This window comes from Selaginella moellendorffii, unplaced genomic scaffold, assembly GCF_000143415.4.
Source record: "Selaginella moellendorffii unplaced genomic scaffold, v1.0 SELMOscaffold_20, whole genome shotgun sequence".
NCBI lineage: Eukaryota > Viridiplantae > Streptophyta > Lycopodiopsida > Selaginellales > Selaginellaceae > Selaginella > Selaginella moellendorffii.
In genome coordinates, this window is record NW_003314281.1 from 956692 (window position 1) to 974383 (window position 17692).

Consider the following 17692-nt stretch of genomic DNA (forward strand, 5'->3'; position numbering starts at 1 on the left):
GGCGCGCAACGCGAAGGAAGAACAGTGCCTAGGCCGGCAAATCTTGTAAGTAGCCTCGATCGATCCATTCTTTAATGCGATGGAGCGGTGATTTGATGCTGATACATTGCTCGATCGATCGATCGATCGGTCGGATTCATTTGATTGATTCTTTTCCTGTGTTGTGGCTCACTGCGTGTGGTCCACTACAGTCGCTCTCTTTGTTTCTTTCCCCCTTGTCTCTCTCTCCCTTCGCTCATAAAATTCCGGAAGCCGGCTCTGGATGCTAACAGCGTGGGAATAAATCTCGCCTTGCAGGGCGGCGTTTTGATGAGGAAGAACTGAGAGGAGCGAAACAATGCGCATCGTCCGCGACGATCGAGTGGGAATCGATCGAGCTCTTTTGCTCCAAAGACCGGTTTGCGAGCTTCCTCCATCCACAGCGTTCTTTGATGTGTGTTCTTTGGAAGAACACAGCGAGCCGGTAAAGTCCTCGTGTAAAGTCGGCATGGATGAGTCTTTAGGAGAAGGCTTTCAGGAAGCTCCAGACACAGAGAAACTCGAGAAGGTACTTGTCAATCTTTGTTTCTTCTCTGTTCTGAACTTTTGACGAGCTCGACTTGATGTTACAGCATTCTAGGATCTGGTTCAAAGCTTCCACTGGAAACTGGGAGATTGGCAGTGTCCAGTCGGTCTTACAGGATGGATCTTTGATCTGTAGCTCCAACGATGACGAGGTACATAGGAAAGTTTCGGCGTGTTTTTGTTATCGATAGCTTTGTGCTTGTTCTCCAGGTTCTCGAACTTGCAGTGAAGGATATCCATCCTGCAAATCCCGATATCCTTGAAGGCGTCGATGATCTGACCAAGCTGAGCTATCTGAACGAGCCCTCTGTTCTACACGACTTGAAAACTCGTTTTGAGAAGGACAATATTTATGTAAGCTTTCTTTCCTTCTTTTTCTATAACATTGTTTTGGCGACCACAGACAAATGCTGGGCCGGTGCTCATTGCTCTCAATCCGTTCAAGAAAATCCCACTCTACAGTGCCGAGCGTGTTCAAATGTATCGTGATAAGGTGTCTAAGAACTTCGATCCACATGTTTTTGCAATTACAGACAGCGCATGCACGGCCTTGTTTAGAGGTATCAGTCATTTATTTAATTTTTTTTCATGTTTTATGTTTCTGATCAAGCTAGTTATCAGATGGAATCAACCAGTCTGTTGTTATAAGGTGAGGATTTGCCTGGAATTTATGTGATGCATTGTTTCAATGCTGATACTTTTCAGTGGCGAGAGTGGTGCTGGAAAGACGGAAACAGCAAAAATAGCTATGCAGTACATCGCTACATTCGGTGGAGGACGGGGCGTAGAGGATGAAATCCTTGAAAGTAACCCGTTACTTGAAGCTTTTGGGAATGCAAAGACGCTAAGGAATGACAACTCCAGCCGATTTGTAAGTCATTCTGTCGTTGCTACTTGTAACTTACAACTCTTTTTCCTGTACTCCAGGGAAAATTGATTGACATCTACTTTGATGAGTCTGGGACAATATCTGGGGCAAAGATTCAAACTTGTGAGCCCAATGCGAGCTGACATGTTCATCTGGTAGCTTGTCTAGTTTCAGCGTTTCTTTTCTTTGTCATCTTCTGCTTTGTTTTCATTCTTATTTCCTGAGTTTGTCATTAGTGCTGCCTGAAACTAACATTTTATGCCTTTGTACTGAACCGCTTTATCATTTGTTTTCTGTGCATGTTTATCGACGCATAACGAGCAGATTTATTGGAAAAGGTACCTCTTATTCGCTTGTTTCTTTGTTTCTGACTTATGTTTGGTGCAGTCAAGAGTTGTTTATCAATCTTATGGAGAGCGTTCTTATCATGTCTTTTACCAGCTTTGTGCTGGAGCCGACCATGCATTACGACGTAAGTTTATTCTGATTCCACAAAGTTTCATGAGCTCACTGTAGGTGGTTGTTTTCTTCAGAGAAAATCAACTTGAAGCTCGCATCTGACTATCAATACTTGAGTCGAAACGGGTGCTTGACTATTGATGCCGTGGATGATGCAGCACAGTTTAGGGCGATGTTGGTAGGCAGAATCATAATGCCTGATTCTATGCAAGATGGCAAAACACTCCTTTTTTACTCCAGAATGCAATGGATCGCGTGAGAATTCCCAGAAACGACCAGCAACGACTCTTTGAGATGCTTGCAGCGGTTCTTTGGCTGGGGAACATCTCGTTCCACACGGCTGAGAGCGAAAACTATTCGACAATGGCTGTTGACGAAGGTATCAGTAAATAGCTTGAAAATGAGAAATCACGCTAATGGCCACTTTGTCAGCTGCAAGGTCTGTCGCGTCGCTACTAGGATGCCAGATAGATGTGCTTCATACGGCGCTGTGCACCCGTAAAATTAATGCTAGAGGCGAGGTCATAATCCAACAACTGACTGAGGCCCAGGTATGCTATGGATAGGTTTCATGGAATGGCAATATGTAAGCTCGTTTTCGCTCGTCACAGGCCATCGACTCAAGAGATGCGTTGGCAAAAGCCATATATTCCTGTTTATTTGAGTGGCTGGTTGAAAAGATAAACAACTCTCTGGACGCCGGAAAGGCTTGCGAGTCGAAGTTTATCAGCATTCTCGACATCTATGGGTTTGAGTCTTTTGAGGTAACAAGTATCACACACGCCGCTTCTCACCGATCTTTGACAGTTTGCTTCAACATGTGTAGAACAACAGTTTCGAGCAGCTGTGCATAAACTATGCAAATGAGAGGCTTCAACAGTTTTTCAATCACCACCTCTTCAAAATTGAGCAGGACGTAAGCTCATCTGTTATAATGATTTGGATCTTTATTTTTTCTTTCTTTTTCTTTTCTCATTTTAGGAATACAGTTCTGAACGAATTGATTGGACGAAGATCGAGTTTGTGGACAACCAAGAGTGTTTGGACCTTATTGAAAAGGTATTATCCCGTTTGAAATCTCAGAAAGTGTATAAGCTCTTGTTTACGTGCAGAAACCAGTGGGCCTAATCACTTTGCTAGATGAGGAGTGCAGCTTTCCTAAAGCAACAGAAGCTAGCTTAGCTTTGAAACTTAGCGAACATTTGAAAGGAAATAGCTGTTTCAAAGCCGAGCGCTCTCCCGGCTTTACGATCAATCACTATGCAGGAGAAGTACTGTAAGCAAGATAATTTGTGTATATTGCTCACATTGTTTTGAACAGGTAACTTACGGGACATCCGGATTCCTCGAGAAAAATAGAGACCTTCTCCATGTTGATCTTCTGGAACTGCTTGGCTCTTGCGAGCATGATCTGGCAAAAGAGTTTGCGGCTAAGCTTGGGGGTACAGGAAGACTCAACGGCGTTGATTTACAAAGGCGGAGTGTGTCCACCAAGTTCAAGGTGATCAAGTTTGATGTCAAGCTTTATTTGCTGCTAACCTTTCTTTTTTCATGGTCTGCAGAATCAGCTGCTTAATTTGATGGAAAGGCTGGAAACCACAAGCCCGCATTTTATACGATGTGTCAAACCAAATAACAGGCAGCTCCGGAACGTTTTCGACTTTGATCTCGTACTGCAGCAGTTGCATTGCTGTGGCGTGTTAGAGGTCGTTCGGATCGCGCGATCTGGATACCCAACGCGCTACTCCTACGAGCATTTTGCACAGAGGTTTGTGTCGGTGTCTTTCTTGCTCTTATAGTTTCTTAACATCTTGTTTTTTTTCTTCTTTTCTAGATATGGATTTCTACTTGGCCAAACCAAGTCTCGGCATAATGACTATCGCAATGATTCCCTTCTAGTTCTTCAAAAAAATTCAATTCTACCTGGTGCCTTTCAAGCCGGCTTAAGTAAATTGTTTTTCCGCCCAGGCCAGGTGAGCTGCGTTGAGCTGTGAAACACAAACTGCCATAACTTTACATATCATGCGTTGCAGATAGGAATTCTGGAGCACCTGCGTACAGGCACATTGAACGCAGTGGTTTATACTCAATCCCGTTTCAGAGGAAGGAGAGATCGCATTGAATATCTCCACTTGCGGAGGACCACAATCTGCTTACAATCATGTATGAATTTATCTGATTTTTCTTCCGGCCATGACTTTCTCGTCGCAGTGATGAGGAGGCGGCAAGCTCAGGTTTATTACGAGCACCTCAAGCTAGTTCACGTGTCGGCCATCAAGCTCCAGAAGGTTTCAAGAGGCATGCTGGCAAGAAAGCACTACAACAATCTACTCAAGAGATGGTCCGCTAGCATCATCATACAGAAACACGCTAGAGGCATCATATCAAGACGTGGATACCACCAGCAAAAACTTATCCATCAGGCAGCTGTCACAATCCAGAAGTTTTACAAGGCTTTCGTTCATGCGAGACGCTGGTCCAGAATCTGGCAGCAGAGACTCTTCGCAACGGTCACATTACAAAAGTATTTTCGGAGCATACGGGCTCGGATGGCCTACATGAAAGCTCGAGCTAGATTGATCCTGGTTCAAGCACGTAAGTTAAAAACTAAGTTGCTAACCAAATACATGCTAACCGGTCTTTTTGTAACAGTGGTGAGAGGATGGCTATGCCGGAATGAACGAAAACACCATACGGAGCCGTCTGAGGAAGACAGTGAGTACGTGAATATCTCAGCAGTGGACTTGGATATGGATGTCGACTGCAAGGTAATGCGAGAGACGGTGTTTGAAACTCCGGAAAAAGATGGCGCCACCAAAGTTGTGCCAGAAAAGACCGTCTTTGAGATGCAAAAGAGGCTTCTCGAGATGGAAAGGAACCTGTGCGAGAAGGAAGACGAGAATGCCGAGCTGGTGATGAAGCTGAGGCTGTACGAAACGCGCTGGAGCGAGTACGAGGACAAGATGAACAGGATGGAGGGCCTGTGGCAAAACCAGATGGCCTCCTTGCAGCAGAGCTTGGAAGCGGCCAAGAAGAGCCTGGCTACCACCGTGCTCGACGCGAAGCAAAACGATCTCTTTGAGGTGCAAAGCAATGCGTCCAGGCAGCGAGCTGCAAGGCCGATCCTTCCGCAGAGCGAAAACGATTCGGATTTTGATTGGGACGAGAGGACGAGTTTCGGGACCAGGACTCCCGAGTCCACCACCACATCGATCAACAGAGAGGTAAAAGTATTTTCTTTAGCTTCTCAACTTTCTCAAGTTTAAGCTATCGATGTTTCCAGGGACAAGCCGTTGTGGAGCACTTGGTGAGAGAATTCGAGCACCGGTCACAGGTATTCAGCGATGACATCGAGTTCATAGTGGAGGTGAAATCTGGACAGTGCGACGCGGAGCTGGATCCCGACATGGAGCTCAAGAAGCTCAAGCAGAGATTCGACGTATGGAAGAAGGATTTCAAGGTGCAAGTGAGGGAGACGAAGATGGTGTTGCAGAGATTGGAGGCCTCGTCGGAGCGGAGTCGAAAGAAATGGTGGGGAAGCAAGCCATAACTCATCCACTGAGAGAGACTTCACAGTTTTCCAGAGCTAGAGGTCTGTTTTTCTCCTCTTTCTTTCTTCGTCTTTGCTCGTTAAAGAGCAGCCTAGATTGCAAAGCAAAGTTTCTCGTGGAAAGAGCAAAAAGGAAGAGCTCGTTTTTGACCCATGATTAGATGCGAGATACTATTTTGCCAATGATCATATGTACTTATGTATGATCCTCCCATTTGTTAAGTTTTTTATGAATGATGGTATACAAACATTTTGCCTCATAGCCAATGAATAAAACAAATGTTTTATCAAAAATAATTTACATGATTTACATGTTCATTCTGTCTAAAGCCAAATTGAGATCAAGAGCAGCCTTGCCAAGCTCACCGCTTTTCCTGGACAATAAACAAAGCAAAAGGCTGCTGGATCTTGCAAGTTTCATCCTTTGGAGTACCTTAGAAATGGTTTCAATCCTTGTTTGAGAAGCTGCAACTCCTTGAAACAGGCATCACACCTTCCAAACCTGGAATAACAAAAAGGAAACTAAAGAAAAACAAACAAACCACACAAACCTCTTCTCGGCTTGCAAATCCACACCCAAAGTTGGAGAGGTCAAGACTGCGTCGCTAATGACATGTCCAAAATTCCTAACCAGCATCGACGTGAACGCTATCGAGATCATTACATGCCTGCAGATAAATCATAAAAGCTTAGAAGATATGCACACGATAATGCATTGCAAACCTTTGTGTTGCACTAGCAAGAAGGCCGGTAAGCAACGGCAGAAGCATGGCCGCGATTTCTAAAGTAAAAACATCACTCCTCTCAATCAAAACACTTAAACCATCTACAAGAACCTGCAAAGCAAGCATGAGTTGACAAGAGAGCAGCCATCAAACTTACTGATTTATCTCCCATTTTAGCCATTGTTTCCACTGCTGACTTCAAATCCTTCTTCATCCAAAATCTCCTAACAACCTGCATCGTGCACATCTGCATCAGGAGCGAATGGAAACTATCTTAAGACATACTTGTAGCTTGGCAAGACGAGATTGCATTGTATTGCTCATAGTAGTTCGCTCCTGCAAAATTTCCTCTATTACGCGAGTATCTTCTTGACATGAACTTCGGCTTCTCTTCTGTAACAACAAACAGCAAATCAGAACCTAAAAGAGATAAACAAAAGAAACATACGGAATCCAGCTCAACGTAAAACTTCCCTCCATTCCGTGCGTCTGGCCCCGCACTTCTCTCGCGCTCTTTTTCCCTTCTTTCCCAATATGCACTCGAAGACCATGGCCTTCCATTACCTGCTGTCCAGGAAACGAAATAAGTATAATTATAATGCACTAAAAGTACATACCTGTAGTGGAAGCCCCAAACGATGTTAAGTTTCTCGGAGAGTCGGCTTCTGCAAAAAGAAACACCCGGTTATCGCGTGATACGTTGTCACAAGACAGCAAACCTGCCAAAGCCTGACCAAGTAAGAAGTCTTCTTCTAGTTTCCTCAGCCGCCTTCTCGTGGTGAACATACCACCATCGTCATCACCTCTTCCAGTTTTGTCCCCGTGCGATTCCGGGTGGTTCTTTTGTTCGAGTTTGTCAGCAAGTGGAGTTTTTGGAGACACCAAAGTTGTACATTCCGCTTCCCTGTCACTATTTCGTTTCAATAGCTCGCCCGAACTCTTTCTGAGAGAAGAAAGCTTTATCGACGTCCTTTCTGTCCCTAAACTGGTATTTGGCCTTGAAGGTTGAAGCTCAGGCGCGCTTCCACGCCTTTGAGGGGTCGCTATAGTAGGCTGGTCTCTCCCTGGAGAAGGCGTTTTCACTTTCTGAAATGAGACGTGCTCTCCATTCGCTGCACTAAGTACGTAAGACCCTTCTGTAGAAAGGATTGCGGAAAGGCTTACTGTTTGTAGGAGATCTCAAGTTTCTTGGTGTGGAAATACTCCTGAAAGGGGCTACTCGCTGCAAACATATATTATAGACACAATAATAGATGCAAAAGACGCTTACAGGTAAGTCCACGACCCATACTCCCACACAACTTTGGTTGAAAGAGCATCCAAGGAGTTTCCCTTCATGCACATTCAAATCAGCCAAGCGTGACCAGTTGGCATCAATAACATCATGGCATCGTAATGGTTCCCATGAATAAACCTGCCAAGTACTAAACAGTTTCCTTAAAATAACCAAACTTCTCAAAGGTACCTTCAAGCCTTCCCGCAATGCACACAGCAGCGTCCGGCCGTCAGGAGTGAAGATCATCGGTCGAACTCCAGAATCCTGACACAGTTAAACAAAATCAGAACAAAGTGACCGCAGTTACAAATAACTTACTTCAGGTCCGGAAGAACCAACGAGCTCGAAAGTTTCCAAGTCATAGAACTTTGCGGTTTTGTCATCAGAACCTGAAAATGCAAGTTGGAAGAGGAGTATAAATATCACGTAAAGCCAAACCTGTCGCAAGAAGGAATTCATGAGGATGGAAGTCTAGACTGAGAATCTGATCGTCATGGTACTTAAAATCATGGATGAGCTTCCCAGCAGTCAAGTCCCACAACTGTACCTTAGTAGCACGGATAGGACGCACAGAAAAATTAACGTTAAAACATTACCTTCACAGTTTTATCCTCTCCACCTGAAACTACCCAGCGACCATCTGGACTGAACTTGAGGCAATTCACTCCACAGCAATGACCCCTATATGTATGGATGCACCCCTTTCGTCTGATATCCCAAATCTTCAAGTTCGAATCAAGCGAGCCGGATGCAAAAAACTCTCCAAACGGATGGAAATCGACTGCCGTGCAGTTGGAACGATGCCCGGTAAGAGTGCGGACAACTGGAATCACAGAAACTCTGAGTGAGTTTCAGGAGAGAACGGAAAAGGAGGAAATTGAGTAAAACCTTACTCTTCGCTTCTTCGAGGTCCCACAGCTTGATAGCACCACTGGCTGCGCCAGCAACGACGTGAGATTCAGCCGCATCGAAAGTCACGGACTCCACAGGGCTCGAGTGCCCGGCTAAACTCTGTGACACAAACAGGAAATACTTCTCAGTCCATAAGATCGTCGCTTCCTACTAGAATGCAATGCGCCAACTTTGTTTTTCCTTATATCCCTCTTGATCACAATGCCGACTGGCCGCTGGGAGAGAACTTACACAAGCTATCTGCAAGGTTCCAAACCACACTTGAAAAAACTATGGAGAAATAGATACTCTCCCAGCCATGCCTAGAATGCCCCTAACCATGCTTTCCTAGCTTTATCAAAAGCTGTGCTTACCAGAATCGCGTTGGGCTTGCCGATCGCCCACATATTGACCTTGTGATCGTCTCCACCGGTGACGAGCACCCGCGATGTTTTCCTCCCGATCTTGAGGCAATTCACCTGGGAAGAATGCGCAACAAACTCCTCTGGATTGCCACCAACAAGATCAACCAACAGCTCTGAAAGAAAACCGAATGCGAAGAAACTCACGTAATTTGTAAGCGCGCTTCATTGTGGAGCGCTGTGCACGTCGAATGCATTCCCCTGTGCGGGCAAAGTAGCGCCCAATTCCTCGAAATCTTAAGCCGCCGCCTTGCTCTACCTCGCTCCTTCCTCATCCACTGGCATTCCTCTGCTCATCGAGAAGAAGAGATCAACGAGAAAGACGAGGAGAGAGATCCTTCAACCCTATAAATCTATCCCTGCCGCGCTCGCCCAAATTTCTAGGCTAGATCCAAGCTGCAACCCGGAAATACGCGCGGGATCGGATTATCGCCGACGATCGCCGACGATTGCCCTACCTCTTCTCTTTCCCTCCTCCAATGTCTCTTCAGTTCATTTGAAACTTGCCACAACAAAGATCCATCTCGTGCTCGAATCCCATTCAAGAAATTACTTGCACAATAAAGACCGGTATGGTGCTCGATTCCCATACTAGACATGACTTGCCACAACAAAGATCGGTCCAGTGCTCGACTCCTGACCAAGAATGGTGTGATGTTCGAATCATAGACATTGACATGCTACTAGCAGATGGATGGAATAGGGTTTTAGTTTAGCACTAGCGCACGCCTGGCGGCTCCGCCGATCCACTGTTCCTCGATCGCAGCCGCGCGCTGGATCTGATCGATCCCCTCGGAGGTAAGCGGCAGGGAGTTTTGGGAATGCGCGTTGCTCGATCGACGATATCCGGCGGCTAGATCGCGCTGTGGCTCGATATTTCCACGATGTGGCGCCTCAAGCAGCTGATGCCCAAGGATCAGGCCGGGCTGGAGGGCAAGAGCGTGGAGGTTGGCACATTGAAGCTCCAGGTGAGGAGCGTGGTCGCGGAAGGGGGATTCTCGTCAGTGTATCTCGCCAGGGACGCGCAATCCGGGAAGAACTACGCCCTCAAGCATTTGATTTGCAACGATGACGAGTCCCTTCACTTGGTTCGCAAGGAGGTCGCGGTGATGAAGGCTTTGCGTGGGCATCCCAACATTGTCACGCTCCATGCCCATGCAGTGCTTGCCAATGGACGCACCAAGGAGTGCTTTCTCGTGATGGATTACTGCGAGAAAACGCTGGTGGCTGTTTTGGACGCTAGAGGTGCCGGATTTTTCGAGGAGAGGCAGCTCCTCTCGATTTTTCGCGACATTTGCAATGCGGTTTATGCCATGCATTGCCAGTCTCCTCCCATCGCTCACAGGTTTGGACGCAAAGTTTAGACCGCAAGTTCTTACTGATCTTTTCTATTTTACGTTTTTTTTTTTTTTTTTCTTGCAGAGACTTAAAGGCAGAGAACATATTGCTGGGTGCAAATGGCTTGTGGAAGCTTTGTGATTTTGGGAGCATTTCTACGAATCACAGGAGGTTCGAGAGAGCTGAAGAGATGGGAGTGGAGGAAGACGTTATCAGAAAACACACAACCCCCGCGTACCGTGCTCCCGAGGTAACGTAACGAACTGGTCCTTGTAATTTGCGTGTCTTTGACGATTTCTCTTGTTTCTTACAGATGTGGGACCTTTATCAGAGGGAATTAATCTCCGAGAAAGTTGACATCTGGGTTGGTCACTTACTTTTCCTTTTGTTAAATGGTTTTTATTCACTTGGTGCGGTGGTCTTTGCAGGCTCTTGGATGCCTTTTGTATAGACTATGTTTCTTTAAGTCTGCATTTGACGGGGAATCGAAGCTACAAATCCTGAATGGAAACTATCGAATTCCAGAAGCCCCCAGATACAGTGAAAACGTTACGCAGCTCATCAAGGACATGCTGATGCCAAGTCCAGGCTCACGACCAGACATATTGCAGGCAAGGGTGGCTCCCACATCTGCATTGTTTCATAGGTTAGTTCGAGAGTCAGCAAACTGCCTGTCGTGCACTTACGTAGCCTGTTTTGTTTTCCGGTAGTATTAAGTGTGATTTGTGTGGCAGGTCTGGAATCGCGTGAACGAGGCTCTTCCGATAGAGAGCCGGAAAACTTTCCCAGACAAAGCTTCGTCAACTGTAAATAGTTCAATCATTCAGGATTCTCTTGAAACAAGTAAGTCGGCCTTCGTCAGATGTGATTCTATGCCTGCATGACTGACTCTTTGTATCGGCAGAACCGCCTGTAAAGACTCCGTCACCACCTCCGGCTGCAAAGACGGCCGGCAGCTTCTGGTCGTCACAGTTAGCAGCAGATGCAAAGCATGACAGTGATTCAGTATCGAGTAATAATCTCGAAAACAGCGTAACTCCGCCTGTGACGAGCGGAGGTCCGCCTCCTGGATGGTCTGCCGGTTTTAACGGGTCCAACTCAACACAGAAAAATAGCGTCAACTCTGTACAGACGGAAAACGCTAATGTAGAAACCAGGCCGGGAAACCTTTTCAAGAAGGGTGGCGTGGCACATTTTGTGAAGAAGGTCGGGTCCTGGAATAAAGACGATGGTGATGGGGACGGCTACGCCATGATGTCTGAAGTGGATATGGAACAGCAACTGAGTGCTCCTTCAACGAAGGTGTCCGAAGTTTCAAATGACGGGGCTTTCAATGCTTTCGTGGCGGAATTCGACAGCGCAGCGAGTGCCAAGAATGTAGAAACGGAGAAGCTGAAGCTGCAACTGAAGCAGGCACTGGCTGAGAAGACAGAGTTCGCCGGGAAGTATGAGAAGCTAACAGCAATTTGCCGGTCACAGAGACAAGAGATACATGAGCTTAAGTCCGCTTTAGCTGCAGCGACGGTCAGCAAGGAACCGATGCCAAAGCCGCCTCTCCAGTCTGCTAGTGCTCAATCGAGACGCACTTCTCGTCCAGTAAACTGGAATTCTTCGACCGAACAGGTAAACCAGAGAACATCGATCAATCCTTCGAACGCATGGGCTTAACATGGGCGAAATGTATTTGCAGGACACTGAGAAAGACAAGGACAAACAGAACGGTTCTATCTGGGATTTGCAAAGCGGTTTGACAGCGCAAGCTCCTTCGAAGGGACTCTCACAACAAGCGCCCCTCGTCGACTCTTCGCCGTGGTCAGCCTTTGGTGATGCCTTCAAAGGAAGCTCCACGAAGTCGTCATCTCCTACGCCACCGTCCAGTGATCCTCCGCTTAATACAGGCTCTGGACCACCGAGAAGGCAACACGCTAGAGCTGCGAGCTTGAGCGGAGGAGACACGTGGGGATTCAACAGTAGCGGCTCCAGCTCGATGAGTTTAAATCAGCAGCAGCAGCAGCAGCAACAGGATTCAAAGGGTGGTTTTCGATCATCAACAATTGATTCTTCGCAGAGCTCTAGATCTCAGGCTCCGGCGGGCTGGGCTGGATTTTAAAAGCAGCGGATTATATCGGCCCCCACAGGTACTTTGTACTACTACTTTATGCTTTCAATAAATTCAGCAGTATCTACATATCTCCTCTCTGTCCTGGGTTTTTAGAGGGCTTATCCGCGAAACACGGGCATGTAAGTGTCTTTGAAAGTGGTGGGTTTTCGCCAATGGTGTTCTTCCAGGTCGGAGATAGAGTTCCAAGAAGAAGATCATAGCATTCGACTCAAGCGCGAGGTCGTGATCGAAACGCCCAAGAAGGAGCTCATTGCTAAGTTGAGCTCCTGCATTGCTGATCCAGGTAAATGCTGGTTCCAAGCTGAGGCTAACTTCTTTTTTTCTCGCAGATGAACGGCATGAGTTCCAGCTCTTTTGTCAGAGGATGGAGCAAATGTTCGGCTTGCAATTTCGTACCAGGAAGGAACAGTTAACTGTATGTTTCGTTCTCTTGTGTCTGCAAGCTAACAAGCTGATATTTCTCAGGAGCTGTATGATCTGTTCAACCCACTTGGGAACAGCTCGAGCAAGATTGAAGAAATTTCGGATCTTCAAGTGAAAGAACACGAGGCACGATTTTTGGAGCACTTTGCGAGTGTGAGTGGTTTCTCTTTATCCTCGCGTATCGTTTGACTCGATGCATAGATCATGAGCAAGAGCAACTTCAAGGCTTTGAGCGACTACGAATGGAATGTGGCTACCTCCAGTCAGTATCTCTTTCATCTTCCTACAAGGATCGATAAAACACAGGTTTTTTTCTTTGATCTTCTCTTTTTCCCTTTAGATTCGTGTTCATCTTCTCCTAATGCAGCTTGATGACGAGCTCTTCGTAGATACTCCATACTCAAACCCTTCAAACACGGATCTGGGTCGATTTTACGTTGTGTTTCGCCGAGGTATTGGAACGGATCAAAAGAGAGCTTACTTCTTCAAAGCGAAGCTGGATTATATTGTTCAGTTTTGTTGGGATGCGACATTCAAGAAACTGTGGAACCGCCTCAGGTATGGTGCTTCCATCAGTTCCTACTTACAAAAATGCCTCTTTTTTTCTGAAAAGATCATGCGTCGGGAAATCCAAAGCGCACGGACAAGCAATGTTAAGGTTCTGTTTATCTTTCTTATAGTTATCTGGTTGACCTTTACTTGTTCACTTGCTGGCACTAGAACCGCGCACACTTCTTCAGACAAATACGTCTCCGTAAAGCGGATCCACATCTCAAACTCGTTCGAGCTGAAAGACTTTTTCAAAAGGTTTACCCTGCAAGATCCGACTTTTGATCACACGATCATAGTTTACAGGCAAGTTCTCTCATTAACGTAAACTATCATATCGCTTTGGGCTGCAGGAAAGTCACGGAGTTGTGTGATGCTAAGAGAAAGAAAGACTTTGGAATCTACATAAAACACTACAAGGAAATTCCTATGGCGGACATGGAACTAGTCCTCGTAAGCTCGATTCTTTTCAAGCCTGTTATGAAATCTTTCTTGCAGCCCGCTAAGAAGCATCCAAGGCTCCCTTTGCAGGACTGGATAAAACTTATTGTTTTCGCTTTGATCTGTGTGGTAAGAGAAGCAATGAAATCCTATATCTCAAATCTATGAATTTCAGGCAGCAATTGTTTCGGCATTGAGACGACGTTCTCAAGCGGCCATCGTGATTGGTATTGTTGTTGCGTTTGTCAGCTACGCCATGAAGATCTACGTAACGTAAGTAGATCTGTTAGCTGGTTTCACTTGCGTGCTTATGGCTCGCCTCACGCAGGTTTAATATGAATGTTCTCGAGTACGAACGAGACATCAACAATCTCATGGCTGGGAAACTACTCGACTGTGGACATGGAACACTTCTCCATGTCCTCGACGAAGCTATCCAGCAGGAGGTACTACGACTTTTCGCCTCAAAAACTCTTTCTTTGATCGCGTGTTTACTTGCAGGTGAAAGAGGCGATCATAGCGTACTTTGTGCTGATGAGAAACCCTGGCGGAGCCATCAGTGAAGAGGTTTCCTTTGGTCCATTCAACCAAGTATTCAATCGATTCATTTTCCAGGAACTGCGGCGCCGATGCAATGAAGTGATTGATAGCTACTTCGAGAATGGGACAAGTGAATTTGAGGTCAAGGACGCTGTGGATAAACTCCGAAGGCTTGGAATTATAATGGAGAGGGATGGGCGGATCAAGCACGTATTGGTGAGAGAGGCAAACGAGAAACTCCTCGCTAGAATGATGGAGTCATTGTGTGAATGAAGGCAACAATTAAAGCTTTGGCATCGTCCTCTTCTAGATTACCAAGGCGAGCATCACATAGAGAAACTCAAGCGATGCGAGCACAAAGTGGAGCTCCATCGATGGAAACTTGTAGCTGGGATCCAGCGCAATGTTGTAGCACAGCTCCAAGTTATACAGCGAGACATAGGATTTAATGACGTTTGATTATGGTATCACGTTAACGAAGATGGGATGTTGTGTCGGTCCTCTTTCCTGAAAAGTCATGCGTCGGGAAAATCCAAGTTCCTTGTCCGCCCATGGGAATTACCTTGTAGTGCTTTATGGTCTTTCGTCAAACAACTCCAAAGCGACATGATAATTTATGGATGAGAGGACTTGCCTGTAGACCTTTTGAAAAAAGTGTTTCAGCTAGAACGAGTTTGAAAAGGGATCCGCTTCACAGACAGAGACGTATTTGTCTGAAGAACTAGAGCTAGCAAGTGGAACAACTAAAGGTCAACCAGATATACATAACAAAGATGAACAGAGCCTTAAAATTGGTCGTCCCTGCTCAATTCTTTTCAAGCGTGTTATGACATCTTTCTTGTAGAAGCAGCAAGGCTACCTTTGCTAAAACTTACCATTTTCGCTTTGATGTGTGTGGTAAGACAATCCTATATCTAGTAAACGTAAGTAGTTTTCTTAGCTGCGTCCTCTCACGCAGGTTTATTCTCGGGTACGAACGAGACATCAACAATCTCATGACTGTGGACATGGAACACTTCTTCATGTCCTCGACGAAACTTTGTGCTGATGAGAAACGTCATCTTCCTTAGTTAGGGTAAGGGTGTGGCTATGGCGACTACTCGATGGGTGTTCCATCCAGCTTTTAAACGTTGTATGGACATCCTTGGATTGGAATGTTCGCATATATAGGGCCAATGGACTCGGGCAAAACGGCGCTTCTTCGCGAGTTCTCATCTAGGCAGCGTGCTGGTGACTACCAAGGTGTTCCAAATCCTTCAGATTTTCCCATCAGCTTAGCTGGTAGCTTTGCAAAGTCTCCTAAGCTTAATGGAGCAGATGCCCGGTTATTTGATAAAGTCTCCTCGCATCTGCTTCTTAAGATCGTGCTGAAGACGCCCGGGTGTTTGCATGAGTTTTTCTTGAAGCAGAAGGATCCCATGGACAGAATGCAGGTTGCTTTCACGCGCTACATTTCCAAGTACAAACACTCTAAAGGATTTCCCACAATCATCACCGATCAAGCAGATTTCCTGACTCACTGGACCACAACCGCAGAGGGTGCGAAGGAGCTAGATGCCGTACTGAAGTTCCTGGTGCGGATCTCTCAGCAAGAGTGGGCTAACGTAGTTTTCGCTTCATTGGAGAACCTCTTTTAAGGAATGGTTGTGTGACAGGGGACCTTTGAGGGGTCATGACGTCGTCCACGCAACTATTGGGCACTTGAACGAAGAGGAGGCCAAGGAGTTCGTGAGGCAGTGTCTCAATAAATCGGAGTTGAAGCGGGAGGGGCTTGAAGCGGAGGTGTTTGCAATTTGGGATGATGTCTATGCACACTATGGGGGAGCCATTATTCAGCTGTGCGTGCTTATCGAAAAGACTTTACCACGCTCACAGCCTGGTAAAGTCTGCGCGAAGTATGGGAGGAGGAGAAACTGATACACATGAGGATTGCCAACGACGTTGTTGAATCAGGTTTCGTACGGCGCATGCAGACCCGCAACAAACTTGTCCTGAAAGCACCCGAATGGATGCGCGGGGACTGGAAGAAGGTGGTGGAAGCCATGGCAGCTGCTGAGGATGGAGACGTCCCCGTGGAGAAACTGTGTGAGACTGTGTCTGGAGCTGCACTTGCATCAATGGTTCGTTGCTATCTCCTCCAATACAGGGAGCCAACTGGTTGGGACAGGGACATCAAAGTTGTATCAACTCCGATTGTCATGCCAGTCACGAGAGCTGAGCATCTGGCAATGAGAGAAGTTGTAGCACAACCAAATCATCTCCAGAATATTCCTTCTCCGATTACCAGCGGAGGAGCAGAGCACAGCAGAGGTTCACATAAATTCAATTCTTTTCAACCGTATTATGCAACTATCTGGGTCAATATCTTAATTTTGAATGGGCCAAAACTTTAAAATCTGAATTCTCCATTCATCCATAAAGTGAATCCTTAGTTTATGCGAATGGTTCACCTCAGTGCCAGATCTGTTTTCTGGGAGGTTCTTTAATCGAACATCAGAGCTGAGTGCTCTAAGGGATCTCCTTACTCCCGTGAGGCCACTTGAAAGGCCAAAGAGTTCGTAGGTCATCAGCGAGTCGCCCTTGAACCTGGAGGGGCTTTGAAGCGGAGGTGTTTGCCATTCGGGATGACATTTATGCACACTGCGGGGGAGCCATTCTGCTGCTGCGACAGCTTCTGCGAGTGGCGCTACGCTCACAACCTGGTCAAATCTGCAAAAACTGGGAGGTGGTGAAGCGGGACTACATGGCGAATGCCCAAAGCTTTGTTGTTGAAGGTTTCCTTCCGAACTTTCTGACCAAGATCGATGAGGCACCCACTGAGGAGTGAGGACTGGAAAAATGTGGTGGAAGCCATGGCAGCTGCCAAGGATGGAGTCGTTCCCTTGCATGAACTGTCTGTATCTGGAACTGCGCTTAAATCAATGATCACTCTCTTAATCACAATCGAACTGGAAGAATATTTTCTATTCATGGTCATGTACAAGTAATCGGCTCCGAGTCACAAGAGCTCAACATTTGGCAATGAGATCACCCAAATGATAGTTTCTGGCTAATAGAATATTCTATATGATTTTTTAGATTATACTAAGCATTTTGCATCAGCCATGGAAAGTGAACTTCCTGAAAAAATTACTGGCCACACTAAGGAGGATGTGTTACATAGCTTCTCATGCTTCTTCTTGTCCTGTGAAACTAAACCACAGAAAAACTGCTGGACGGAATCGCTTGCGACCTTCGGCGTCCCCTAGAAACATTCTCAAACTCACGGTAAATCGCTTTTGTCTCATTAATCACGTAAAAAAGCGGTGAGCAGCCCAACCATATAAAAATCCTTGTCGCAGAGAGCCACCTTGACGTGCTCGCGGACATAAAACAAGGGCCGAGTATCCAAACTGGGACGGAAGATCCAAGGCTGTGGAGGAGCTAGCGGACAACACTCTGGGTTTACTTGGAAGCTGCCCGCTGCTTGGACCGTGTCTATGAGCCTTTCGACTACTACGCGGCTGCTAAGTTATAGCCGCATG

At 46.3% G+C, this 17692-nt stretch overlaps 4 protein-coding genes across 4 annotated transcripts; 3 read left to right on the forward strand and 1 right to left on the reverse strand.

The window, feature by feature from the left end:
* Nucleotides 1-18: 18 nt before the first annotated feature.
* LOC9637303 (myosin-1) lies at nt 19-5644 on the forward strand. The gene is made up of 24 exons (XM_024677614.1): nt 19-45; nt 298-547; nt 612-716; nt 775-918; nt 968-1124; nt 1186-1213; nt 1270-1435; nt 1492-1555; nt 1757-1770; nt 1820-1904; nt 1966-2069; nt 2132-2270; nt 2324-2442; nt 2503-2655; nt 2718-2807; nt 2873-2950; nt 3004-3162; nt 3213-3392; nt 3454-3659; nt 3726-3864; nt 3925-4054; nt 4103-4486; nt 4544-5115; nt 5175-5644. Exons 2-24 carry the CDS (start codon nt 338-340, stop codon nt 5439-5441), a joined length of 3693 nt encoding a protein of 1230 aa, XP_024533382.1. The 5' UTR covers nt 19-45; nt 298-337; the 3' UTR covers nt 5442-5644.
* Nucleotides 5645-5711: 67 nt separating this feature from the next.
* Nucleotides 5712-10074, reverse strand: LOC9636538 (katanin p80 WD40 repeat-containing subunit B1 homolog). Its single transcript, XM_024677910.1, has 19 exons — nt 9778-10074; nt 9483-9657; nt 8708-8871; nt 8336-8453; nt 8039-8265; nt 7881-7983; nt 7761-7831; nt 7632-7706; nt 7437-7580; nt 7331-7388; nt 6901-7278; nt 6784-6831; nt 6615-6730; nt 6452-6559; nt 6324-6398; nt 6165-6277; nt 5993-6109; nt 5875-5943; nt 5712-5815 (listed from the first exon to the last, which is right to left on the reverse strand). Exons 1-19 carry the CDS (start codon nt 10072-10074, stop codon nt 5749-5751), a joined length of 2523 nt encoding a protein of 840 aa, XP_024533678.1. The 3' UTR covers nt 5712-5748.
* On the forward strand, nt 9454-12285 carry LOC9637304 (probable serine/threonine-protein kinase DDB_G0280111). Its single transcript, XM_024677719.1, has 7 exons — nt 9454-10100; nt 10178-10343; nt 10407-10457; nt 10522-10704; nt 10828-10936; nt 10998-11716; nt 11784-12285. Exons 1-7 carry the CDS (start codon nt 9640-9642, stop codon nt 12201-12203), a joined length of 2109 nt encoding a protein of 702 aa, XP_024533487.1. The 5' UTR covers nt 9454-9639; the 3' UTR covers nt 12204-12285.
* On the forward strand, nt 12148-14620 carry LOC112347211. Its single transcript, XM_024677721.1, has 15 exons — nt 12148-12231; nt 12309-12334; nt 12383-12498; nt 12545-12630; nt 12681-12791; nt 12840-12944; nt 13006-13196; nt 13252-13296; nt 13359-13493; nt 13541-13640; nt 13686-13757; nt 13804-13901; nt 13957-14074; nt 14130-14195; nt 14244-14620. Coding segments are annotated over exons 2-15 (1443 nt in total). The 5' UTR covers nt 12148-12231; nt 12309-12332; the 3' UTR covers nt 14442-14620.
* The last annotated feature ends 3072 nt before the right edge of the window (nt 14621-17692 follow it).

Coding starts and splice junctions, on each gene's coding strand:
- LOC9637303 (XM_024677614.1), top strand. CDS start 338: ATGCGCATCGTCCGCGACGATCGAGTGGGAATCGATCGAGCTCTTTTG. Junction 919..967: donor TTGAGAAGGACAATATTTAT/GTAAGCTTTCTT, acceptor TGGCGACCACAG/ACAAATGCTGGGCCGGTGCT. Junction 5,116..5,174: donor CCACATCGATCAACAGAGAG/GTAAAAGTATTT, acceptor CGATGTTTCCAG/GGACAAGCCGTTGTGGAGCA.
- LOC112347211 (XM_024677721.1), top strand. Junction 12,631..12,680: donor CCAGGAAGGAACAGTTAACT/GTATGTTTCGTT, acceptor GATATTTCTCAG/GAGCTGTATGATCTGTTCAA. Junction 14,075..14,129: donor ACGAAGCTATCCAGCAGGAG/GTACTACGACTT, acceptor GTTTACTTGCAG/GTGAAAGAGGCGATCATAGC.
- LOC9636538 (XM_024677910.1), bottom strand. CDS start 10,074: ATGCATGGCATAAACCGCATTGCAAATGTCGCGAAAAATCGAGAGGAG. Junction 7,581..7,631: donor CATTGCGGGAAGGCTTGAAG/GTACCTTTGAGA, acceptor AGTACTTGGCAG/GTTTATTCATGGGAACCATT. Junction 6,731..6,783: donor GTTTGGGGCTTCCACTACAG/GTATGTACTTTT, acceptor CCTGGACAGCAG/GTAATGGAAGGCCATGGTCT.
- LOC9637304 (XM_024677719.1), top strand. CDS start 9,640: ATGTGGCGCCTCAAGCAGCTGATGCCCAAGGATCAGGCCGGGCTGGAG. Junction 10,705..10,827: donor CACGACCAGACATATTGCAG/GCAAGGGTGGCT, acceptor TTTGTGTGGCAG/GTCTGGAATCGCGTGAACGA. Junction 11,717..11,783: donor GGAATTCTTCGACCGAACAG/GTAAACCAGAGA, acceptor ATGTATTTGCAG/GACACTGAGAAAGACAAGGA.